Below are 27,561 nucleotides of genomic sequence, written 5' to 3'. Positions count from 1 at the left end.
TTCCAAAATAGTTTTGTTTACAGGCTATAAAAATCATTACTACTTTAAAACAAAAGCTTTTTTGTATATATCTTTATCATCGATGTGGGAAGGTCGGATGCGCGACCTAAACGTAGAGCAACATCAGTTACCTCGACCCAGTCTCGAGTCGTCTGTGACAGTTTGCGATAATTGCCCGATTATTGATAATAAAGTGCTGGATCAGCAGAAGTTTTTACGGTTTATAGCGTCAGAGGAGTGGGGATCGATCTCCCGTCCTCATATGGTGTAGCAAGTGTTCTTACCACTACACCACGCTGCCGGCTTTTTAATGTTTAAAATGTGTAAATTAAAAAAAAAAAAATTGAGTATATAATCACCTAATTTGTTTTCTACCGAATGTTAAAAGTTTTCCCTTTTTCGTGAAATCTCTCATCATTAATTTTGATTCACGAAATGCGTTCTCGAAAATCCCTGCCGTGAGATTCACGAAGATGTTCGTGAAAATCATGACGTAAACGAAAAGAAAAACTCCGCCTGTGATTGGATAAATATCCAAGATTTCTGATGACGTAAACGCCTCCATTGCAAATCCAAGAACCTTATTAAAATCAAATTTATAAAATTAAAGTTGATTTAAAAAATTTTTTTTTTATATTATTTTAACTTACCGATTGCATGGAACGAACAACGCTATTAAAATCTCTTGTGTCAGAAAATAAAATTAAACCTAAATAAATATAAATATTAAAAAAAATAAAAATTTTCACATAAATAAATTAACAAATATTTTAAGAAAATTTGTTGGTATTTACCAATATGACAGAATGCACAAAACAATGTTGCCATATAAAAAGTGTTGCCAATTAAAAGCGGAATGGATCGCCGTGAGGTGACGCCCATGAGCTCGAAGTGAGGATGCCCTTCCAGAATCTAACATAAATAAAAAACACAACAATTTTCAAATAACTTCTAAGTTTTGTTATATTTAGTTAAAGTTATAAAATAAAATTCTCCAAAAAAAATTTTTTTGAATTCAATGCAAGGTATAATAAAAAGTTTTGCAAGGCCATAACTTTCAAAAAATAAATCAATAACTTAGTTAAAATATTTAAAAAAACATGAAAAAAATTTAAACACGTACGTTGACTGTATAGCACATTGTGAACAGTGAACACATTCCCAACAAGCACCTAGTTATATAATCAATATAAGCTGCTGTGTGAAATAACTGAAAAGTGTTTTCTTTGGTTATGCGAGAATAAAAAGCCTGATCAGTGTAGTACGTTCTAAAAATAACAAAATAATTGATTTAAGTCAAAAGTTCATCAAAAAATGAAATGCTTTAATTCCTAATAATAAAAAATATGTTTTAAAAATAAATTACCTTTTACTTTCAATTTATATGGTAAAAAATTATAAACTCTATTACTATAAAAACCTTACTTTGTTAAGTATAGGATAACGGCTAAAAAGGAAGCAATTGTTGTACAGACATGTAAAATATTCCAAAAACTTTTCAGAAACTTGAATCCAACGTTTAAAAGGTTGCTCGCTATCTCCATCAAGTGGTAAAGAAACATGATAAAAATTCCAAAAACGCAAATAAACACAACGACATCCCAAACATACCTAAACAGAATTAAGCTTGTTAAGTATTTACTGGAAAATTATTCAAAATGTGATTGTTCTTTATAGCAACCTTAGCTATATTTTTACAAGTAGTAAATTATTTTTTAACATAATTTAAAATAGAATTAAATATACATAAGTTTTTGATATCATTTCCATATTTAACAAATCAACAATTTTGTCTTTTCTAATTGGTATACAAATGTTATTGTCTGCGCTATATTTGACCTGGTTTTTGTATATCAAATTTACACAATTTTACCCTGGAAAAACTAACCAAATAACATTTTTTTCTTGTTCGTTTATTTAATAAAACTATTCTATTTTTTAAAGTTTTGATTGACTAAATACACGATATTATTTTTAGTGACGAAAATAAATAATACAAAAATCGTTTTTGTTTGATTTTTATTTTAGAAATCTTTTTAAAAAGTACCGAAATATTATTAACACGTCTAACAAAAAAATTAAAATTGAAATTATGGATTAAGTCTAACAAATTCCCAATTTAATTCAGAATTTTTAACAAATCGAATTCTTTTTTCTAAATCTATAGGAAACTTATCAAGAAACTCGATCGTTTGAGGAACAATTCGAAAAGTTTTTATAGAATCTGGTTTTGGAATATCTTCAACTCCTTCAAATTTTTCTCGAAGGACCTCGTGTTCTTTTTGTAGCTTTTTGTATTCCGCCTCAGTTATAACTCCGCCTACTTCGGCCAAACTTTGAGCATATAACTTTACAGTAGTTGTCCATGAATAGTAAGCAGATTTTTCAGCTGAAGCTATCACTTCTGCCCTGCCTTCAACTCTTACTGTGCGCATAGTCATTGGCCACATAACAGTAAATGACACATGTGGATTTTCTTCCATTTCTGTACATTTCATAGACTTTGCAAAAGTATCAAAGCAAAATCCTGACTCGTCAACATTGCCTAAAGCGACAACTCTTACTCTTGGTTTGCTATTAGACACCGTGGCAAGTGAAACAATGTTTGCAAATTCGTTTTGCTTTTGTTCCAATTCAATCCATTCTTGAAACCGCAAAATGGGGTTAACCAAGCACAATTCTTTGTCACTAAAATGCTTTTTATAGTCTACGTTTTTATTTAAATTCAATGACATTTTACTTTAAATTGTTTGAGCTTAATATACACTATGCAATACAGATTTAAAATCATGTAAAAATCGCTTAGCTTAGGAAAAAAGACAAAGTTGGTGTACATACCAACGTATGCCAGATCATAAACAAACTTTGCGGTGTGAAAACAAATTAATAATAAACTTTAACGTTGTAAACATTTACAAAATGGTATGATACCATGCGGTGATGTCGCAAGTTTGTTAGATCAAGTTTATACCAATTGCAATATAATTGGCCAAAGTAATGCTTTTTAAAATTACACAATTACAATAACAGTACACCAGATAACAGTACATTCTTCTACAATAACAGTACATTCTTCTTTTTTGTTTAATGTTTATTCTTATTATCTTAAATCTTTTTTGGTAATTAAATTAAATAAAACAAAACCATATTTGCGTGAGGTTTTTTTGTTTTAGAAATTTATTTAAAAATATCAAAATATTATTGACACACACATTCAAATACTTAATAAGATTTTTTTTAAATTATGGGTTTAGTCTAACAAATCCCCATTTTGATGCAGAGACTTTATCAAATTGAATTCTTTCCTCTAATCCTGTGAGAAACTCATCAAGAAATTCGATCGTTTGAGGAACAATCCGAAAAGTTTTTATAAAATCTGGTTTTGGAATATCATCAACATCTTTATACTTCTCACAAAGGATCTCGTGTTCTTTTTGTAGCTTTTTATATTCTGCCTCAGTTATAACTTTGCTTTTTTCGGCGGAACTTAGGACGTTTACTTTTTGCTTATGCGAATAGAAGGTAAAGTTATTAGCTTCAGGTACTAATTCAGCTCTGCCTTCAACTCTTACTGAACGCATGGTATTGGGCCACGTAACAGTAAAAGCCACATGTGGATTTTTCTCAATTTCTTCGAATTTTTTCGACTTTGTATAGGTATCAAAGCAAAATCCTGCCTCATCAACATGACTTAAAACGACAACCCTTACTCGCGGTTTGCTATTAGACACCGTGGCAAGTGAAATAATACTTGCACTTTTGTTTTGCTGCTTTTCCAATTCAATCCATTCTTGAAACCGCAAAATGGGGTTAACCAAGCTTAATTCTTTGTCACTAAAATGTCTTTTATAATCCGAGTTTTTATTTAGGTTCAGTGACATCTCAATTTAAACTGTTTGCACTGGTTACACACCAATGCAAAGACTAAATCATTAATAATTTGCTTAGCTAAGACCGAAATTAAAAAGGGCATTAAACATGTTACGAATGATTAAGTTTCGTTTCTAAAACACGAAGGTTGCGGTGCATACCGATTTACCTCAGGTCGTAAACAAACTTTGCAGCGTAGGAAAAAAATAATAATAAACTAAAACGTTGTCAATATTTGCAAAGTGGTATAGCACTATGCAGTTGCGTCGCAAAATATTAAAATAAGTTAAGAAAAAACATTCTTTACGATTTTTTTCGCGTTGTACTTGATTGTTCTGTTTAATAGGCAATTTGGTTTATACAAAATTAGTTAAACTCCTAAGCTCTGCCAGTAAAAACAACACAAACACAAAATAACTTACTCTATATGATGACTTCTCATTAAAAGAATTTGTGACGACATAATGGGATTTCCCAAGTTCGAGAGTTCAACAGAAAGAGTCATGACGCAATATATTCGGTGGACGACATTGTAGAAAACGATCTCCACAAATATTGCCCTAAACAAACAAAAGTTGAATATATTCAGTTGTACCCAAAAAACACTAAAAAATCGTGAAATCTTTTGATAAATAGTTAGGTTATATATTTTTGTTAACTAAAGTTCACCTTACCTGGTGTTTAAATCTACCCAATCAAAATCCTTCAAATATTGAACAAAGGCTAGCGCCTCATCTGTTTTTTGCGGTATTGTGACGTAATAACCGCCAGCGTCGTACGTCGCATGTTCACCCATATAGTCACTTACCCACGGTATCCCAGTATCAGTATAATTCCAAGGACTTTAAAATGAAAACAAATGTTAAAGGTACCAATGTCAGTTATGTACTATAACAGCATGACTTATTGCAAATGATGTAACATTCTGTTGTATAAGGCTTTTAGTTTTTGTTTTCTATTCTGTTGTGTGGTTGTATTTAAATTATGACATTTCTTGTAAGTTTTATCGTTACCTATTGATGACGTCATAGAATTTATTTGGCGCGTCGTTCTGATTGGTCCAACCAGGACCATAAGCTGATTTATCTTGATACTTAGCTTTGTAGTTGTATCGACATTCTGTTGTTTCGCTAAGATTTAATTCCTCGATTAAATGTTGATGTTCACATATTGTACCTGAGATTAAAGAAAAAAAAAGTTGTTAAAAACAAGTAAAATAAAAAGAAGTTTTTGAACAAACCCATATAAAAATTTAAACTTCTAAAAGTCATGTAGTTGTTTTGTTTTATTATAAAAATCACATAGCTTACAACAAAAACCAAAAATAATTTTACCGATTTAAAATATTTTTTCTTTATAAAACTAAAAAAAGATTCAAAAACTATTCTATTTAACCTTTTTTAACTCTTTTCTGTCGTAAAGTTGATGTTGAGATCATCAGAAATTGACCATTCAACGAATTTTCATTATCAGGTAAAACTTGAGTTAACGAGTTTTCAACCCAGTTATATATTCCACTACTTGACGAAATCTATCAAAACAAAATAATTAAAGATATAAGTATAATATTTTGCATAAATTTATTTAATATTTACCTGGTTAAAATCGTCCAATAAAATTGTATGTAGTGCTTGACTAAATCTAAAAGAATTCTTCTCTCTTTGTCCGAACGATACAATTAGCAACATAATAAGATAAATCACTTGAATCAAGATGTTCTAAAAAGCAAAAAAAATAATTTTTTTTAGTTATAAATCAATACATCTATGCCCTTTTTCAACAAAAACATGCTACCTTTAGTACTCTCTTTTTTAAGACTTCAGTACTTTTAATGTCTCCTTCTTTTAGTTTATCTTCAGTAGGCGGAAGATAAGCTGGGTTGATAATTCTTTCAGTTATTAATCTATCCTGTTCATAATCAGAATCTTCGTTTTGCCGAAGCATTACTAAATATAAAGAATTAAGTACCAAAATGTAAAACTTAAAGTATTCAATTTCTGCCAAATTGAACAAAAGTTAATGTTGCTTGGCAAAAGTAAAGGTTGTTAGGCACATTAGTTAAGCATAAAATTCCAATTCAAAAACCTTAATAAAATGGCCAATTTAAGATGCCTTAAAAAACAATTTATTTTGGATTTAAATGTTTAACTTATTTTTATTACTTATCTGTATTTGTATTAAAATGTTCCAACCTGGTTCTGGCATTGGTGGAATCCAATCTCTGACGTCATGTCTTGGATTATTTAAAACAGTTAAAAACGCAAGAGTTATTGCCTTTAAAGGTTCAAGCAAGAATATACTCTGTAGAAACCCAGTTAACAGAGAAACAACCCTGAAAAATCTTAAAGTTATTAACGTGAAAATGATTTACATTACTACAAAGTTTTGAACTATAAATTTTACCATTCTTTGGACATTTCAAATCCAAATGTTGTCATCCCATATATTACACACAGCGTACTAGAAGTTGATATTGCAAGAAAGATAAACATCCAACCAATATATCTAAAGAACCAAGGAAATGGATGATAATCGACCGAGTCTGGATCAATGTCGACTTGAGCAAACGAATGATGTTTGGTTTGGTAAACGTTTCTCTTGTGTCTGGTATGACTTCTGTGCGTTTTGTGTCTCGTATTACTTCTGTGACTGTATATTTAACATGTTTAAATATGCCTTACATATAAATTACATGTTGAAAATATAGTATGGACGTTTTTAACTTACCCTGAAGATGGAAAAGGTGTATTTCTGTCCGGAATAGATTTAAACTTTGTTTTTGATTGTAACTTTTTTAAAAATGAAATTTTGAATTTGCTGTTTACATTTTTTAGTTTGTTTTTTCCAAACTGATTCTGTAAGTGTTTACTACGAGTTTTTGTAAATTTGATTCTACGCTTTTTCCGCTTTGTCTTCATATAAATTTTACTTGAATCATTTGTTGAAATACTTGTACTCTGTAAATAATGTCCTGATGATGGGGATAAATTTAGTTTTTGGAGTTTTCTGCCTTGTTGAATCTCTTTTTTAAAATTTAGTCTCATTTGTCTCATATCACGTGACTTTTGTGTAAACCCTTCAGGAGAAAAATCTCTCTCAGTTTGAACTAGTTGATGTTCACCGAAATCTTGCTGAACAAACTGTCCCGAAGATTTCACGTTGACAAGATCTCGTTGACTTTGTAACATTTTTAAGTGCTGACTTCTACGTTTACGAGTATGGCTTTCTTTTTTGTCCCTGGTTGTTACTCTAAATTTCTCGTTTCCACTGGACTTTTCACCATTTTGTAAATTGTGTAAATGTCGAAGTACTCGGTCGTTAGATGTTAGATCTTTGTTTGATTTACCATTTTGCATATTTATATCGGAATCATGTTTGTGAGATATTGTTGATATTTTTTTCCCTTTATCGAGCAAGGATTTTAACTCCAAATTACTGTCTTTGTTTTTCTCACGTGTCGACTTCTCGCTGACGTCATCGTCACTTACTTCTGATGACGTATATCTGATGACTCCACTCTCGATTTTCTCGAAGTTGGAAAATCTTCTTTTTTTGATTTTTTTCCGCTGAGACAATCGAAATAGTGACGTCACGATATACGTTAAAGGAAAACAGAGCATGGCACTTTCAACACCTAAATCAAAAAAATAAATATTTAAAAATTTAAAACTTAGTAAAAGTGAAGTTAATAAAAGCCTTACCGATAGCTATGTGCGCCCATTTAAAGCTGTAGTAAACCAGATCAATTTTAAACCCGGGTTGGGTACTTTCCCCTCCGTAGAACATAAGTGACGTCAGCATGATGGTAAAAATCAAGAGATAACAACATGACAACCTTTCAACCCTCGTCATCTCCACATTCTGCCAAGGTCGCATGGCAAAAATTGAATACCAGAGATGCCTGAGATAACAGAGCAAGTAATAAATATGTATTAGATTAAAATATATTGCAATAGTTTAATATTTAATTTAATAATTTTGTGATGCTACCCTCAGGCATTTGTTAAGTTTACCTGTCTCGAAGGTAGTTATCTATTTTGATGTAAAACATCGTGTTAAACGTGTGAAGGTCCCGAGTTCGAGTCGCGCTAAAGATATGATCAACAATTTGTGTAAACCAGGCGTTACAAAGAAAAAACCAACATTCGTTACTCTCCAGATCTCTTACAACTAAACGATGCAGATACCTGGTAAAATAAATATAAGTCTAAATATGCGCGTATATTAATATGGTTAATATTAAATCAGCATGAGGGTTATATTAAATCAGCATGATAGATATACGTCAGCGTGACTGTTTTATTTAATATAAGCCCCATAATAATGCTGAAAGATAGTTCAACTGAATATTTAGTACCAAATGTATACGCAGGTTACCATTAAAATCGGTAGTCGTACTATTGTTGCAACACGAGAAATATTGCCCACCACAACTGGAGATTTATATGGTAATATTTATATCTCCACCTCGTTTTGTTAATAAAAAGCAAATCAATATTAAACAGTTACGTAGTGATGAGCCATAAATCTTACAGGCATATATATTACATGTTTAGCAATAGTAGCACAAAACCAGACCAATTACAATAGATAACAGCTTTAATTCTTACCAATCGGGGCTGTATCCACTTTTATCGTGCCAAATTCGTACTGCTATAATGTCACCAAGATTACCAGATGACGTCATCAGAAATGAGTTTACACTGCCACGTCGTAAAATATTTTCCCCTTTGTTCTACAATTAAAAAGATTTTGTTATTATACCAATAAAGCACTTTTCTAATATTATAACACCTGTAAAATATGGACTTTGCTTGTTGATTTTCTTCCAACAAGACGAATTGAAACAACTGCGGTCGTCCCAGCGTTCCGACGACTTCCCGTGTACATTGTGACATAATAACGATGCTTCTCGAGCGGGCAGTTGTCTAAAACTTCAACGTAAAAACCCTAAAATCAACAAAGCATAACTTTTAACCACAAAAATAGATATATACGCATCAGTTTCACTCACGTTTTTTTCAAACTCGTTGTCTTTTCGTTTAGCCCATACAAATATAACAGCATACGTGCATCCCAAAATAAATATTACAGAAAAGATAATTGGATTCTTTATAAACTCTTCAATAAGATTCCACGACAACTAAATATATTTTGAAATTAAATCTTAGTTTTGTACTTTCTAAAATTTAAAGTATTGTCCTTTCGCTAGTTTTTCAAAATTTTGTTTAAAAACAAACAAAGTTAAAGAATGATTTTTCAAGTTACTTTATCAACATCGATTTTGTTTGGATACACAATAAACTTGGAGGTAAATAGAGTAGGCAAATTATCTTGCATTGCTCCTCTTCGTTTTCTCCTAGGAGGAGGAGTGGAAAATGAGTCACATTCACATTTCATTGAAGACAATCCTTCATCGGTCCTAGGCTTAAAAAACAAAATACAATGTTTAAAAGATAAAAAAAAACAGAACTAAGACACATATAATTTACCCCAACTTAATTACCTTACAACCATTATCGTTCCAATCATTTATGACGTCGTCCCAATATAAACACGTGACTGCATACGTCATAAACTGCATCTCAACGGTGCTTCCTTGTTTCATATAAGATGATCCAAGATAAGCCACGATACTGACATTGTAGATCGTGATATTTTTGAGTAGTGACGTCATCGGAATCGGCCAATCGTAAAACGAACCTAAAAGTAATATTGTCACGTGATGTAGATAATTAAGTTATATTTTTACAAGTTATTTTTACCTCCTTTGTTCCATGATTTCTCAATAAAAAAATCTTTGGACTCGGTATCTTTTAATGTCATCTTTAAATTCTTGACGTCATCATTTCTATTTGTCAGCAAAATATTTAAAAATCCTTCCGCGTTAGTTGAATTAAGATCCACCAACAACGTTCCCTTGGCAACGGTGTTGCACAATGTGACGTCACAATCGCTGATCACGTGCAAAACCACCGTCGTCAGCTGATTTTCTTTGTTTGGTAATTCAATCGTCGTTGAAAGATTTTTGGAAGCTTCGCTTGATATTGGATCATAGTTTTCAAACCCTGTTGTTATAGAAACCGAAGTGACGTCATCGACCTCCCATTTGTCAGTATTAAAATTCATTTTTGTTGAATCATATTCAATAACCTGAAAGCAAAACAATATAAAAGTAAATAATTTATTTCAAAAAAATCAACAGTTTGTCATTTTTAACTTACTTCAATGTTGATAACATCATGTGGAGAAACCGATTTTAAATTTGGAATATCAATTTTTAAGTTTTTTAATCCATTTGCAACGTCATCATCTATTTTAACAAGATTTATTTTCGTGTCTGTAACTTCTATAGTTTTGGTTGGTTCTCCAGGAATGATATTTTTCATCAACAAACTTCCAAAAGACGACATTCGAGTAGTTTCAGATCTCTGTTTAATTAAGCAATTTAATTAAGAAAATTTAGTTTAATCTTTTTGAAATTAAATTTAAGTTTACCTTTGATATGGCAGTGTTGTTTGATTGCATTAGATGTGAGGTCACCGACAAACTTGACGTCACAATTCCCTCAATCTCCGTTTCTGTTGCGTCATTATTATTGGTGACGTATTCCTGGATTGCTGATAACTTGTTCCAAGCTAACATCTAAAAAATTGAAATAAATCTGTCAAGTTTATATTAAACCTTATCAGTACAAATAAAGTTGTTTTTTGATGCGATACCTCTGCTTCTTGGTCTACCAAATCTGGTAGCTTTGTCACGTGATCAATGACGTCAGTAATTTGCTTCACCGATTCAACTGATGTAGGCTTTATATCTCTAATTGTTTCCAAAACTTGAATTCGCTGTTGAAAAAAATATCTTAATAAAACATTTTTTTCTGAATAAACAATAGATTTTAACATTTTAAAGATTTGATTTACCTTAGTTTCGTTAAACAAAGTTGAACTTGAAACCAAAGCCACATCTTGTAATATTTTCTGAAGATTCTTTGATTTTAAAGCAAGATCAATTTGAGGTAAAATCGAAGTAGAAACCGGGCTGCTTGTCACATATGTAGAAGACTTAACATCAACACATGATTGCTGATCGTTGCAAATTGCAGTTACTATCGTGACGTCATTAAATCGCTGTGGTGGCCCCAGTATGACGTCACTAAGTGTATTTTCGTAGCCGTATTGTAGTAATGTTCGTTGGTTACCTACAAGAACAAAAAATACTAAAAAAATTAAAATTACAATTTTTTTTTTTAAAGTTGTTTACCTGGATTACTGTTGTAAAATTTGTACATTAATCCATCGTCAACATAATCTGTACACGTCACGGTAAACTTAGTGACGTAGGCCACTCCAGATTTTGGCGCCAATTCACAACTGCCTCCGCTAGGTGGTGTTAGGAATTTCAAATTTTGTAAAATTGTCGCGTTATTTCCATTTGCATCAAAACCTAAAAAAATTGAAAAATTTTAAAGTTTTAAATATTTTTGAAAACATAAGTTAATATTTTTACCCGTTATTTTTAATGTTGTATTTGGTAAATTTATCTCGTTTAAAACAGTTGATGATATTTTACAAAACTCCGTGTTTTCGCATTTGTTAAGCTCTGTGATGTCATTTATAATCCAGTTATGACGTACACAACTTGGGCAGAGTAGCTGAAAGATAATTGGCTGATTTTTGACAATTAATTTTCCACAATTTGACCAACACCTAAAAAAATTCGAATTTGTTTAAAAAATGTTTATTTCTAAATAGTTTTCAAATTTTGACATACTTAATATTTATTTCTGGTACTGCTGTTGACTTGAGAAATATTTCTTGATCTGCAATAACGTCATTATAGCCTTCAATTGACGTTATCAAGCGAATAAAATAACTCCGATTCACTTTTAACCCAGTTGTGTTTAAGTTTAATATTTTTTCTGAGGAAATCCACAAAGGTGTCCAACCAAAACATGAATCTGTAAAGAAACTAATGAAATGTCAACGGTTTAATAAAAACAAGATATTTAAATGTGTGTGAGATTCTTAAAGGTTGTGGTTTGAGAAATTTGTCATACCTTTTCGTACTACTTTTCCAATGTCAGGGTCACGCGCTAGTGATGTTAATTTTAAAGCACAAAACCAATTGTATTCCACTGACAGTGGATTTTTTGATTTTATTATTATGACAGGTTCGAAGGTCTTGGTTGAATTTCCTGCAAAAACAGCATTATTTTATTGGATGATTTATTTTAAAGAAAATATTGGAGATGCTTTCCATGTGTTTAGTTAAATAATAACCATGCGGCAATACCATTTAAATGAAAAAATGTAAGTTGCTTAAATTATTTAGATATTGACTATGAAATATTGCAGCAAACAAGCAATGTAAATGTAAAAACCACAAAACTCACCAGTTTCTCTGTAATCTCCATTCTTTAAATAAACATCAAACTTTCTCACAGGAACCTCGATTAAGCTGCTGTCGCTCTCCTCTGACGTAATCACATTGTTTGTGACGTCATATAGACGAACAAACACGGTGATGACATATAATCCTGAACTAAAATCTCCATTGTTGATGACAATCTCTTGTTGGTTTGTATCTCCTTTTAATGCAACTTCGTTTTTAGTTTTTGGAACCTCAAATTTTGATTTAATTTTAAAAGCTTTCCATTGAAATTGTAATTCCAAGCTCTCAAGGCATTCCAACGTTACATCAACACTCAGTACAAGCAACCTCGCAACTTTTAACGGTTTTAACTCCCCTTTAGTTTGACCGTCTCTTATGTTAACAAAACCAAGGCAAGATTTTTTTACTTCAACAAAAATGCTTCTAGTAAAGTTAAAGGTTTGCTTCGAATTACTAAAGTTTATATTCACGTCTTTTTTACCATTTTGCCTAAAAGTATATTTTTCTTTAATCAATTTGTACAAAGATGCTTGGAATGGTAGGTTGATATCTTCGTTATGAATATATTCCAAGCTATCAATTTTAAACGTGAGTGTTCTAGTAATCTCATCAATTGTTAACGTTACTTTAAAATCACCAACATCCCCTTTAACAAATATCAGTAAATATCCATGTATATTAATTGATGATACATAAACATCATATATCTGAGGCAATGACATCACAGAAGAAGTGGCACTTTCTTCAGATATATTGTTAAACGCTCTTACAGCAATGGTATATTGAGCATTTATTGTTGGGACGCTTGTTTTTATTTTAATAATGTTACATTTACTTTTGCAATAAGCAAATGTTGTTGATATCATTAAATTGTTTTTTGATATGTAGGCAGATATATTGACTGGAGCACCATGAGTCATAGTTATGTTGACTGTAAATAAATTTGGTTGTATACCAATATACTTCTTTACGTTAACCCGTAATCCTTTGATGGGTTCATTAATTGCAAATGAAGATGAATAAACTATACTTGATATATTGTTTTCCATAAATATTATAAAGTTATGTCTACCATAGCCGAGTAGTTGTTGTTGTGATGAGTCAATTTCAAAAATGACATTTTGAATGGAATTAAGATTGTAATTTTCAATGGTAAATTGACCACTCGTTTGTGTTAAAAAAAAGTTTAAGGTTTTTAAGTAATAGTATACTGGATAAGAATAAACATGTTTGCATTTAATATAAAATCGTTCTTCCTTTAACTCTTCACAAGCTAGAATAGGTTTTATAAAAGATTCAACATGAATCAGTTTTGTAGATTTAATAAAAAACCTCCAGTTTTCTTGCTTACATGTTGCAGTACATAAAAAAGATCCTGGTATAGAAAATGCATGTTTTACGCTAGAATTGTTTACCAGTGGGTTAACAATCACATTTTCTGAAGCGTCCCCAAACTTGAAAGTGCAAAGTATATCAGGTAATAATTGAATTGGGCCAAACGTTCTTAAAATTAAAGTTACGTTCTGTTGTACAATATAAAAACCTTTATCTTGCTCGTCCATCAGGTTAACACCTAAATTATATTTAAATAAGCTATTAATTATAGTTGCACGATTAAGTTTTAATGTACTAAAGTATAAAACTATTACTTAAATATTTATAGATGATAAAAAAATCTTCCTCGCAATTTAATGACGGATTATATTCAATTATTGCAGCAGAATCTACAGTTATGTTTTGTAAGGTATTTGTTTCACAATAAGTAGTGGATAATTGCATTTTGATTTTAAGGCGAGAATCGTCACATCTAAATAATTTTTAAAATCGTCACAATAGAATAAAAAAATAGCTGCATAAAATTGTAATTTGAATTTTATTAAACTACCTTTTAAAGGAGAATGTTGTTGGAAAAAGCATGACTGCAGTGTTTAAATTATGAACAAATTTCCAAGAAATGCGTGGAGTTGATTCAGCGGGACTACATTTTGACGAATTGAATATACCACTTGTTCTATTTAACAAAATTGCGCCGCCTTAAAGCGTAAGCATAATATAAAAATATGTCAATTAGGTATATTTTGTTAGTATTTATGTTTTCATTAACGATTTACCAAAAAGAAGTTAGTTGTTTTGGCCTGGAAAAGATTTTAAATTTGCAAAAGCAGTTAAATAGCATAAGTAATGCAACAAACCGTATAACCTTAAGCAAGACAAAGAACGATAATTGTACCAGTGTTTTAAATCAAGTTCAGGGAAAATGGAACAAAATAAATCATTCGACTTCACCAAAAAAACATAAAAATAATTTCGGTCGCAGTTATAACATTGGTGAGTTTGTTTTGTTACGCATTAAAAAAAGGTCCATGATATTTTACTAATATGCATTTTTATAGATTGTTCTCAATTATTTTCGTCTGGATCTCGATCAAGCGGAATTTATCCAATTTGGCTAAAAGGGTCGTTTAAAATGCTATATGTTTATTGCGACATGAAGACCAACAGCACACATACAAACAAAATGGGTTGGATTACCATTCAAAAAAGAGTGAACGGAAAAGTTAACTTTAATAGAAATTGGGAAGATTATGTGAGAGGATTTGGAAATTTAAACGGAGATTATTGGTTGGGACTTGAAAATATTTATCAACTTACATCCGAACAATTAACTAAAATTGAGTATGGGGATTTTACTAAAATTCTACCTAGACTGCGCATAGATTTTGAAGATTCGGAAGGGATAAAAGCTTATATAGAATATAGTGACTTTTCCATTGGTGATGTAAATACGAATTACGGGATTTTAACAATTGGAAGTTTTTATGAAACTGCCCTGGGCAATTACCAACACAAAGTTAGTCCGATAGTTAATAATCCATTTAGTACATACGACCAGAACAATGGTCTTAATACATATCGCAACTGTGCGTTAGAAAGAAAGTCCGGCTGGTGGTTTTTAGGGTGTGGCGATTCAGACCTAAACGGACCCTATGCAAACACCAAGCAAAATATGACTTTGAAAACTATATATTGGGAGTTTTGGAAATATGTTAATACAAATAACGTGGCATTGAAATACGTGTCTTTGAAACTACAATACCCAGAATAAATATATAAAACTGATAAGCTAGATCGATTATCTTAAACTATAAAGATACAATTTTTACAAAAGTCAAATAAAAATAACAGACACCAAGGCATATTTAAAAAAAAATGTTATACGCTTCTTACTTATATTTCTACTCAAATTTAGTTATTATTAAATTAAATCTTACCTTGATGAAAACTCAAAACTCCACAAAAACAAATTAAGTTAAGTATCTTCATTGTATTTAGATAGCGAATCATGTTTTATTTTAAATTAAACTTCTTGATTGCATATACCCAGTTATTTCGTCACAATACTTTAAAACACAAAATTATTTTTCCTGTTTTTTTGATTTTATTTTAACTATTAATATTTTGTTGTAAAATATGATCAAAATTTTCGATTTCTTTTTCCGTTTTATCTTTTAACTTCGCATTTTTGATTACAAACATTGATCTAAAATAAAAAGAAACATCTCAAACAAAAGTTAAATTTAAAATATTTGTATGTTTAATTGGACAGAACTTGTATTTACCGCATTTGTTTTCTAGTAAATGAGAACACGTGTTCTTTCTTAGTAAAATCTCTCATTAACAACTTTGATTCTCTGAACGCGTTCTCAAGTATTACAGCAGTAAAATTGACAAATATTTTGGTGAAAAAAAGAACGTAAACCATAACATATAAACCACCAGTAACTGGATGGTAGTCAAGTAAATGGGTGGTAGAAAATGCTTCCATAGCATAAGTTAAAACCTAAAATAAAAACAATTTAACACATTGGCAGTAAAATTTATTTTTACTAATATTCACAATAATTTTAAATGGGCATTTTACCGTCTGCATTGTTCTTATGATTGTGTTGAATTCATTGAAATCTTTAAACAATATAAATCCTGAAAAAATTTAAGTCAAAATTTAAAAATAGATAACACCAAATTTTTGTTAAAATTTTTAAAGAAGAAATATTGTAATAGTGAATTACCCATATGACAAAAACACGAATATAGGAAAAGCATATAAAACGAATTTCCAAGTAAATGTGGGAATGATCGTCGCGCGGTGGCGCCCATGAGGTCAAACATCGGATGACCCTCCATGATCTAATGAAAAAACAATTTTCAAAAGTGAATTTTTTAAATTTATGAAACTTTTTGTTCACTGTTAATGATAAATTGATCTTTTTTTCTGTTTACATTGTTTTAAATTTCTTTTTTTAGCATTTATATTTAAAATCTTGTTTAAGAATTACCTTTATAGTATGTATCATGGTAAAGAAGGTGCACAGTCCCAAAATACATCTTGTAATATAATCAACAAATGCTGCCGTGTGGAATAAAGTAAAAGTATTTTCATCGTTAAATCTCGATCTTAAAGCTCTGTCAGTATAAGAAGCTCTAAAAAAATAAAAAAAATTTTAAAAAAGATAAATCTATTAATGTTAACCTGAATATAAACTAAAGTGTGAATAATAATTTAATTTTTTGCAAGAAATCCTAAAATACTGTTTTTTTAATTATTTAATAAAATTCTAATACATTTTTGTACCTTGTTAAATATAGAAGGGTGACAAATAGTGAGGTCATTACTACAACAGAATGCAGAATGTTAAAAATATTTTTAAAGAATTTAACTCCCGATTTTCTGAAGTTGCTGGTCGTTTCGATTAAATCGTACAAGAAAATTAACAAGATTCCAATTAGTGAAATATAAACCAGAAAATCCCAAGCATATCTAGACAAAAATAAATTAAATTAATATTGTCTAGGAAAGTATCAAGTTATAACAACATTTTGATAATAATTTGTCTAAATATGCAAAAAAAATCTAAAAATTTTTTTTTTATAAAAGATCTTGTGAAAATATGTAACTTACTCGATGTGATGACTTCTCATTAAAAAAATTTGCGACGACATAATGGGATTCCCCAAGTTCGAGAGTTCAATAGAAAGAGTCATGACACAAAATATTCGGTGGACGACATTGTAGAAAACGATTTCAACAAATATTGCTCTGATAAAAAAAAACACATTTAGTCATATACAAAAAATAAGTTTTCTTGATTAGGAATTACTAAATTACCTCGTATGGTTATCAATCCAATTTTTAGACTTCAAATAATTTAAATAATCGCTTGCTCTATCTCTTTGTTGTGGTATTGTGACGTAATAACCCCCTGTGTCGTAAGTTGCATGCTCACCCCAAATATCACCCACCCACGTGATTCCATCTTCTGTGTAATTCCAAGGACTAAACATTAAAAAAAAATTCATATTTGAGATAATATTTAGCACATAAATTTGAATGCTTCATGGCTCACCTGTTCGTGACGTCATAAAATATTGATGTGACGTCACTTTGATTTGACCAACCGGGCCCGTAAGCTGATTTTTCTTGAACCCCCACATCGAAGTTTAATAAACATTCAGTTGAATTACTTAATTGTAAGTCGTTTAAAACGTCCCCATGCAAACATTGCAAACCTTAATAAAACAAATTATTTAAATTATTATAAAAAGTTTTGGAAATATTAATTGTCAAGAATATATTTAATTTTATTTTGTTTGTTATTACCTTTTCTGACTCTTTTTTGTCGAAGTTTTGCCTCAGAAACAACGAGAAGTTGTTCATCGACAAAATGCTGGGCTATACTTTCTTTGGATAACAAAACAGTCAAGGAATTATCGACCCAATTATATATACCATCACGGCTCGAAATCTAAATACACAACATGTAATTTATGTTACTACATTGTTTAAATATATATTTTGTTTTGTTGGGTTTTAATTAGATTTACTTGCAACTGGTAATAGCTAAACTTTGTGTAGTTGTTTTTTCTACTGAAACGTATCAACTTTATAATGTTAAAAATATATGGTACTTCTTTAACAAATAACAATAATTTTGTAATAATTAACCTGCTCAAAGTCGTCTAAAATAATCGTCTTCAACACTTCTCTGAATGCAAACGAGTTACTTTCTCGTTGGCCAAACGATACAATTAGCAGCATTAGAAAATAAACAAGATGAATAGAAACATTCTACAAATTAAATTGGGTCATTATACTAATTTATCTAAGCTAAATTAATAAAAGTACTTTCATTGCCCAGACAAAAATAACATACTAAAATACTTATACATATTTAAAGATGCAGTACATAATGTTTGTACTATTTATAAATTTTATTGTACCTTCATTACTCTTCTAACTTTTCGTTCCTCTGAACTTTGTGCAGCACCTTTTCTGACAGTATTTTCAGTTGGTGGAAAATATACTGGGCGGATCGTCCGATCTGCTTTTTGTCTTTTTTCTTCAAACTCTGGGTCAGTGTGAATTCTCATAGTTGCTGTTAAATAAAAAAGAGAACATCTTACAACAAAAACCTTCTTTCTCAAAATGATGTTCTCTTAGTTTTGAAATTTTAAAAAGTTAAATGTGCAACATTGCTTTAAATATTTACCATAATCTGGCATAGGTGTAACCCAGTCTCTTACATCATGCCTTGGATTATTTAAAACAGTTAGAAACGCAAGAGCCAATGCTTTGAGTGGTTCAAGTAATAGTAAACTTTGCAAGCAACCAGCCAATAACGAAACTAACCTAAAATATGTAAGATTAAACTTTTTTTTTTGATATGAAAAATTTAAAAACGTTACAATATATTCAAGACAGTTTATGTTACTATTTTAGAAAATATGCGTATTTAAGGAAATAAACTAAATTGATTGAACTACTTGCTTTGCTATATCTTACCATCTTCTACAAATCTCAATTCCAAAGTTCATCCCATAAGCAACACTCAGAAAACTTGATATCAATATTGTTCCAATGACAAATATCCAAGCAATATATCTGAAGAACCAAGGAAATGGATGTGTATCAATTGAGTCTGGGTCAATATCAACATGAGCGTAAGAATGATATTTCAAACTTGTATTTGAAGATCTAGCGTGGTTTACTTGGCTTGTCTGGCTACTTTTATAAAACAATGAAAGTTAAAAAAATTCAAATGAAAAATAATTCTAATATTTTTGTAAAATCAAAATTTTAAAATATATAATTCAAATGACTTACTGATTTGAAGAAGGGTATACAGCCTGCATTTCTTCACAATTAGCCTCTGAATTAGACTGATCAGATTTAGAATTTAATAACTTATCAGAAGCAATTCTAGCTGAAGGTTTTATTTGTTGATTTAAGATATCGTTGTCGTCATCAGACTCACTTAAAAACTGATCAATGTCACGTGATCTTTGTTGGAAATCGTCAATGTTAAATTGTCGTTCGGTAAGATACAGTGAAGATGGTTGATCAGATTCTTTGCGATTGTGTTTGAAATAATTTTTCGAATGATGTGCTGGGTCTTCTTTATATGATGCCAACTTAAATCTAACACGACTACTTGATTTGCTGCCTAGGCTTCTATCGCTTGTTTTTAATGAACTTTTGCTATCTTCAGAAGGCTTTGTATACTTTTTATCTGCTTCTTGATGTACTATAATATCTGCTTTGTTATTTCGATTAACAAAAGTATCAAAATATTTCTGAAAACTAAATGGTTCAATCTCATCTTGAGCATTATCTTTATTGTTGTCATCTAGAGACCCAATATCAAGATCAATATCTTCATTGTTGTCTTTGTTTTGAACATAAAAACCTTTGTCGTGGCTATCTTCTGAGCTATCTGTTTCAGAAGATGACGAATAATAACTTAGCATTCCACTTTCTATTCTTTGGAAATTCGTAAAACTCTTTTCTGTTTTGCTTTCTCGTCTTTTTGAATATCGAAATAACGAAGTAACGACATATGTAAGTGGAAAGCATAGCATTGCGCTTTCAAGTCCTAATAACAATACTGTGTTTAGATATAGGTATGGTCCGATAAATTTAAACACCAATAAACGTATTAGTTCTGGTAGCATTTGTATAAGTGAGCAATGCCCTATGCAAATAGTACTAGAACTACTAAATGCGTTAAGGTATAAGGGTATATATATTAAATTGTTAGGTCAGCAGATACTTAAAGCAATACATTGCCAAAACTAAAGGTTAAGTATATATTTTGCCTAACGCTTACCAATAGCTATGTGCGCCCATTTAAAGCTGTAGTAAACCAGATCAATTGTAAACCCGGGTTGGGTACTTTCCCCTCCGTAGAACATCAATGACGTCAGCATGATGGTGAAAATTAGGAGATAACAACAAGACAACCTTTCAACCCTCGTCATCTCCACATTCTGCCAAGGTCGCATCAGAAAAGCAGAAAACCACAAATGCCTATTTTAAAAATTGATTTTTCATTGTTATACGAAGATCTAAATAACGAGTAATACCATAAAATAAATACTATAAAATAAATATAGGCTAACTAAGAAGATTGTTAAAATTAATCCTAAAAGATTAAATCACATTTTTTTTTAAATTAAATTTTAGCTTACCTGTCTCTTAGATAGTTATCCATTTTGACTGAAATCATTGTCGAAAATTTGTGGAGGTCTCGAGTTCGAGTCGCGCTGAAGATATGGTCGATAGTTTGAGTAAACCAAGTTTCACAGAGGAAAAACCAACACTCACTGCTTTCAAGATCCCTGACCACCATGCGGTAAAGATACCTGAGGATATTTAAATTAGGTTTTTATTTGATTTTACATATTGATTTAAAAAATTTTAATGGAAATAAACGTGGATCACTTGTTCTTTACGGTTCTAAAAAAAACTTAGAACCGTGGAGTAGGAGAAAAAATTAGCTAGGACCGTAAAGTACGAGAGTTTTTCTGAAAACCGTAAAGTACAAGCGATTCAAAAACTTAAAAACAAATATATTGCAATCTAAATTTACCAGTCTGGGCTGCTACCACTGTTGTCATGCCAAATTCGAATAGCAATGATGTCACCAAGATCTCCTGATGACGTCACCAGGAACGAATTGACGCTTCCCCAAGACAGAAGACCTTCTTCTTCATACTGACAATTAAAAATATAAATAAAAAAATAACAAAACTTACTACTATTTAAGTTTAGTGTAAAACCATTTGTTAAATATAATCCCTACTTGAACCACGTGCACTTTGCTGTTTGATTTTTTTCCAACCAATCTGATAGAGACTACTGCTGTGGTTCCAGAATCGCGTTGAGTCCCAGTGTATATTGTGACGTAATAACGATATTTGTCGTAAGGTGAATTGTCTAATACTTCAATGTAAAAACCCTACAAAAAGCAAAAAGTAATAATAAAAATTTTTAAATCTAACCTTAATAAAAATATTTATTTTTGCCAGATTAATAAAAAATATGATATTGTTAAAAATTTTGATTTTTACTTCTCTTTTAAACTGTCTATCTTTTCTTTTCGCCCAAATAAAAAACGGAACAAAGAAGAATCCAAGAATCAAAATAACTGAAAATACGATCGGGTTTTTAATAAATTCGTCCAAAAGATTCCAAGACAACTAAACAAAAATAAATAACTTAAAAAAAATAAAAAAAATATATATAGAAAAAGTTTTATGATTTTTTTAATTGTTTTTTTTTTTTGTATATATCTTTATCCTCGATGTGGGAAAGTCGAATGTGCGACTTAAACATAGAGTAACATAAGTTACTCCGACCCAGTCTCGAGTTGCCTGTGACAGTTTGAGATATTATAGATTATAATTGCCCAATAATCATACTGCTGATTAAGTGCTGGCTCAGCAGGAGTTTGTACCGTTTATAGCGCTTTACTCAAGGGCGCTACAGCATGAGATCAGTAAGGATTTAACCCACGACCTCATGTGTGGTGTAACCAGTGTTCTTACTACTACGCCACGCTGCCGGTTTTGATCTTTTAAACATGCTTATTGCTGTACTAGACTAAATACTAAAAATGTAGCATTCTGTTAAAATTAAATTTGAAAATCTCACTTTATCATAATCAATTTTGTGAGGATAAACAACGAATTTCGATGCAAAAAGAGTTGGAATATTTTCCTCCTCCGCTCCTCTTCGTTTCCTCCCAGGAGGAAAAGTGGGGAAAGACTTACATTCACATTTCATAGAAGACAATCCTTTATCGGTCCTAGGCTTAAAAATAAAAATACAAAAGTAGATTTTGTTAAGTTAATGAATTAAAAAAAACAAAGTCATGATTACTTTGCATCCTTTGTCGTTCCAGTCCTCTATGACGTCATCCCAGTACAAACACGTGACTTCATACGTCATCAGTTGCATCTCGATTCTACTACCTTGTTTTACATAAGACGACCCAAGATATGCTTCAATAGTCACATTGTAGGAAAAGACATCACGTGGTAATGACGTAACCAAAATCGGCCATTCATAAAATAAAGCTAAAATAAAAAAATTTTTGTATAAAATTTATTTTTCTTTTATTTAATTAAAAGTTTTTACTTTTATTTGTCCATTTCTTGGTTAAATTAAATCCTTTATTTTCAGTATCTGTTAGAGTTGCCATTAAAGTTACTGCTTGTTCTTCTTTATTGACAATAACAATGTTGATAAAACCCCCAGTCTCATTAATTTCTGATTTGTGCTCGAAAAATGACGTTCCTATAGCAACCGTGTTGCACAGTGTGACCTTACAATCGCTAGTCACGTGCAAAACTACTGTCGTCAGTTGGTTTTCTTTGTTCGGTAATTTTATCGATGTAGGTAAATTATTCGAAGTTTTGCGCGATATCGGAACAGGGGAATCCCAACCCGTTGTTATCAAAACCGACGTGACGTCATTTACAGAGAATTTGCTGGTGTTAAAGTTAATCTTGGTAGCATCGTAATTAATCACCTAAATAAATCAAAATTAGAAACCACAAAATCAAATTAAAATTAAAAATCAGAAAAATTAAATTTTTAATTAAAACAAATAAAGTAGTGACCTCAAAATTGATGACGTCATCTGGAATCGAAGATTTTAAGTTTGAAAACTCGATGTTCAAATTGTTCAACCCACCTGCAAAAATACAAGTTGATAAATAAATGGATTACAAGAAATACGGGGTTTTAGTTACCTGTGGCTTCATCATCTATTTTAACAAGATTTATTTTCGTGTCTGCAACTTCTATAATTTTGGTTGGTTCTCCAGGAATGATATTTTTCGTCAACAAATTTCCAAAAGTTGACATTCGAGTAGTTTCAGATCTCTAAAAAAAATTAAAATTTACCCCCTAAAAAAAACTTTTATTTTTTATATTTTACTTTTGATATAGCAGTGCTGTTCGATTGCATTAGATGTGAGGTCGCCGACAAACTCGACGTCACAATGTCTTCTATCTCCGTTTCTGTGACGTCATTATTATTGGTGACGTACTCCTGGATCGCTAATAACTTGTTCCAAGCTAACATCTAAAAATAAAAATAAAAAAAAAAAAATCTAAAAAAAAAAATCGATGTTTTAATTTTTGTTTGTTTAAATTTACTGTTGTGTTCTCGCTTATTAAGCTTGATACTTCAGTCACGTGATTAATGACGTCAGTGATTTGCTTGACTGATTCAACCGATGTTAATTTTATTTCTTCCACGTTCTTTAAAATGTCATCTCTCTAAATCAAAAAATAAAATAAAATTTATGTTTTTATTTTTACAAAAAAAATATAAAGTTTTACCTTTGATTCTGTTAATAAAGTTAAACTTGAAACCAAAGCCACATCTTGTAATAATTTCTGGAGGTTTTTCGATTTTAGAGCAAGGTCAATATCAGGCAAGATCGAAGATGATACTGAGCTTCCAGTACTTTTTAAATAAACTGTCACTTCAACTTTCTGGCATGTTTGCAATTCATTGCATATTTTAACCAAGATGGTGACGTCACGACTTTTAGATGACGCTAGTATGACGTCAGACAACGTGTTGGAGTATCCGTATTGTAACAAAGTCGTCTGATTATCTATAAAAATAAGTTTTAAAAAAAATAATCTAATTAATAAAAAATATTTTTTATTTTTGTACCTTTGTTTTTTGTTAAAAATTTGTACATTAAATTGTCTTCTGTGAACCCTGTACACGTCACAGTGAACTTTGTGACGTAAACAGTACCAGAAGTAGGAGTAATGTCACATTTTCCGCCACTAGGTTGTGATAAAAAGTCAAAAGTTTGAGATATAGAGGCGTTGTTTTCATTTGTATCAAATGCTATAAAATATGTTATTTTTAATGACAAAAGATGCTGTTAGTAATGTAATTAATATAAGAAACCTATTTTACCTGTGACTTCGATATTTATTGAGTTTAAATTTTCCAAATTATTCAAAGTTGATGTTTCAATTTTGCAGAAATCCTTATTCTCACACTGATCCAATTTCGTGTCCTCATTTAACTTCCAATTATGACGTGTACAACCAATACATTGTAGTTGAAAAATGATTGGTTGTTCTTTATTGATAAATTTCCCACAATTAGACCAACACCTAAAATATATAAATATTAATTTTTATGTAATTTTATTAAAAGAAAAAAACTAACTTTAATTCCATTTCAGGCGCTGTTGTTGACTTTAAAAATATTTTCTGGTCTACAATGACGTCATAAAAACCGTCGGAAGACGTGATAAGCCGGATAAAATAGCTTTGATCTTTCGGTAATTCCTCTGTGTTTAAATCTAAAATTTTGTCGTCAGTTATCCACAATGGTGACCAACCAAAACATGAATCTATGTTATTCAAATAAAAAAATAATTTGTTAAAGTTTTTTACTGTAATGACTAGTAAAAAATTTAAATTAAGATAGATCACCATATAATTTTTATTAGTTTATGATTTTAGGTGAATTTAGTAAAAATATTCTATTAATTTAGTAAAAATGTTGTATTAATTTAGTAAAAATGTTGTATTAATTTAGTAGCAGGAAATATCTTAACCTTTTCTAGTTATTTTTCCAATTTCAACGTCTTGCGGCAAAGAGTCACGTGATATGCTACAAAACCAATTAAATTTCATTGCAATTTGTTCTTTACCACGTAAAACAGCGATCGGTTCAAATAGGGCGTCGCTATTATTACCTTAACATAAAATATTTTTAGTTTTAGAATTGTTAAAGTAATTGACATGTGAAGTAAAAACCACAAAATTTACCAAGTTCTCTGTAATCTCCATTCTTTAAATAAACATCATACTTTCTCACAGGAACCTCGATCAAGCTGCTGTCGCTCTCCTCTGACGTAATCACATTGTTTGTGACGTCATACAACCGAACATTTACCGTAACTGAATATAATCCATGTAACAGGTCGTCGTTTCTTATAACTACCTCGTTTTGGTTTGTATCTCCTTTTAATGCAACTTCGTTTTTAGTTTTTGGAACCTCAAATTTTGATTCAACTTTAAAAGCTTTCCATTCAAATTGTAGTTCTGAGCTCTCAATACATTCCAACGTTATCTCAACACTCAGTACAAGCAACCTCGCAACTTTTAACGGTTTCAACTCCCCTTTAGTTTGCCCGTCTCTTATTTTCACAGAACCAAGGCACGTTTTTCTTTCCTGCACAAAAACGCTCCCCTCGAAGTCAAAAGTTTGTTTGGAATTTTTCGCGCTTACAATAACTTGCTTTGTACCACCTTGTTGAAATGTATATTTCTCTTTGATTAACTTATATGTAGTAGATTGAAATGGTAAGTTGATATCCTCATTATGAGTGTATTCCAATCTTTGAAGACCGACTTTTATGGTTCTGATATCTTGATCAATTGTTAAAGTAATGTCATATTCGCGACTATCTCCTTTAATAAATATCATAATATCTTTAGCAACACCCAGAACAATATGCAGAGATGTGATATAAATGTCATATATTTGCGGTAATGCTTCAATAGTAGTTATAGCACTTTCTTCAGAAATGTTGTTTAAAGCTTTGACATTGATTGTATATTGTTTGTTAACATGTGGCACACTTGAATACATTTCCATGTAATTGCATTCTCTTTTACAATATTTCCAAGTACTAGAAACAGGTTGATCACTTGTGGATATATCTAACGTGATGTTGATAGGGGCACCATGTGTTGTGGTTATATTGATTTGAAATTCGTTAGGAAATATTCCAACGATTTTGTTAACGTGAATCTGTAATCCTCGTATAGATTGGTCATAAGTAAATGATGATGTATAACTAATACTTGATACGTTGTTCTCCATTAACAAAGTAAAATCGTGAACACCATGCTGTAAATCTTGTATTTCAGATTGACCAATATTAAATGTAATGAAATGCAAACTTGAAGTATTGTATTTATCAAAATCAAAATCAGCCGTTCGTTTTTTTATCAAAATTCTACCAGATACAAAGCTGTATGAGATCGGAAACAAATAGTCATGTTTGCAGTTTACTTTTACTAGTTGGCTCTGATCCTGGTAACATTTTACTGTGATGTCATTTAGCACGGCTTCAATTTCAACTGATAAATGTTCGATTAAAATAAAAGATATAGATTTATTTTCACATGTTACAGAGCTTACAAATGTTCCTGGATACAGAAACATGTGCTGTATATCATAGGTATCACCCAACTTCTTCTCTAAAATCTGAGATTTATCTCCGAATTGAAAAGTACAAATGGCTTGAATAATAATGTTATTAGTAATACCATAACTTTCAAATTTAAAATGTACTAATTTGTTTGAGGCAAATACTCGATTGATTGATTTTGCGAAAGATAAACTTATACCTAAATGTAACACAAGAATAGTTAACTATTCAAAGTTTTAATAAAATATTAGCTAAATATGTTTTTATATACCTATATACTGATATTTTATTAAAAAATGTTCATTGCAATCAGCGGAGGGATAATACTTTAAAATTGTTTGGGGAGAAACGATTATGTTATTTAATATATTGTCACCGCAATAAATCGTTTCTCTTCTTGCAGTAAATGCAACAATAAAACGAGACTCTTCGCATCTAAAAAAAAGATTGTGTAAAAGCCGTGACCGCAATTCTCCAAAAAAAACTATTTAAAATATGTCATTTTTATTTCATACCTCGCCATAGAAAATATGTTCGAAGTTAAAAGAATTGCCGAATTAGATTGAATAGCAAATGACCAAGTTATTGGAACAACGTTATTAGGTACAGAACAATTGGAGGATTTTATTGTACCAACTTTATCTTCAATAAGAACAGCAAAACCTTAAAAAAAAAACAATAACTGCATTATGTATTTAACAAATATTTTCATATATTTATTGGTACTTCTTAAGTTGGAAGCCGTAAAACCCC

The 27,561-nt window shown here is 30.6% G+C and overlaps 1 protein-coding gene across 1 annotated transcript; it reads right to left on the bottom strand.

Moving 5' to 3' along the window:
* Positions 1-306: 306 nt before the first annotated feature.
* Positions 307-27,464, bottom strand: LOC145745974 (uncharacterized). Its single transcript, XM_082564155.1, has 66 exons — positions 27,324-27,464; positions 27,080-27,243; positions 25,418-27,007; positions 25,204-25,344; positions 24,810-24,996; positions 24,552-24,754; positions 24,297-24,479; positions 23,954-24,234; positions 23,768-23,890; positions 23,547-23,693; positions 23,359-23,491; positions 23,227-23,300; positions 22,742-23,135; positions 22,484-22,680; positions 22,256-22,414; positions 21,673-21,801; positions 21,405-21,560; positions 21,192-21,316; positions 20,791-20,964; positions 20,430-20,629; positions 19,427-20,195; positions 19,106-19,327; positions 18,813-18,952; positions 18,544-18,698; positions 18,269-18,391; positions 17,924-18,068; positions 17,670-17,832; positions 17,432-17,599; positions 17,225-17,362; positions 16,898-17,083; positions 16,602-16,746; positions 16,335-16,452; positions 16,187-16,245; positions 15,885-16,105; positions 13,914-14,071; positions 12,266-13,837; positions 11,930-12,067; positions 11,644-11,830; positions 11,380-11,579; positions 11,134-11,316; positions 10,794-11,071; positions 10,593-10,715; positions 10,369-10,515; positions 10,095-10,301; positions 9,636-10,023; positions 9,377-9,573; positions 9,139-9,297; positions 8,885-9,013; positions 8,665-8,820; positions 8,481-8,605; positions 7,884-8,057; positions 7,572-7,771; positions 6,598-7,504; positions 6,274-6,519; positions 6,063-6,202; positions 5,665-5,816; positions 5,466-5,588; positions 5,266-5,401; positions 4,884-5,046; positions 4,545-4,712; positions 4,293-4,430; positions 1,426-1,611; positions 1,124-1,268; positions 795-912; positions 651-709; positions 307-580 (listed from the first exon to the last, which is right to left on the bottom strand). Exons 1-66 carry the CDS (start codon positions 27,329-27,331, stop codon positions 356-358), a joined length of 15,147 nt encoding a protein of 5,048 aa, XP_082420281.1. The 5' UTR covers positions 27,332-27,464; the 3' UTR covers positions 307-355.
* Between the last annotated feature and the right edge of the window lie 97 nt (positions 27,465-27,561).

The sequence above is a fragment of the Corella eumyota genome, chromosome 3 (genome assembly GCF_963082875.1).
Source record: "Corella eumyota chromosome 3, kaCorEumy4.1, whole genome shotgun sequence".
NCBI lineage: Eukaryota > Metazoa > Chordata > Ascidiacea > Phlebobranchia > Corellidae > Corella > Corella eumyota.
Note: the sequence above shows the minus strand (reverse complement) of the source record. Positions and strands in the feature narration are given on the sequence as shown.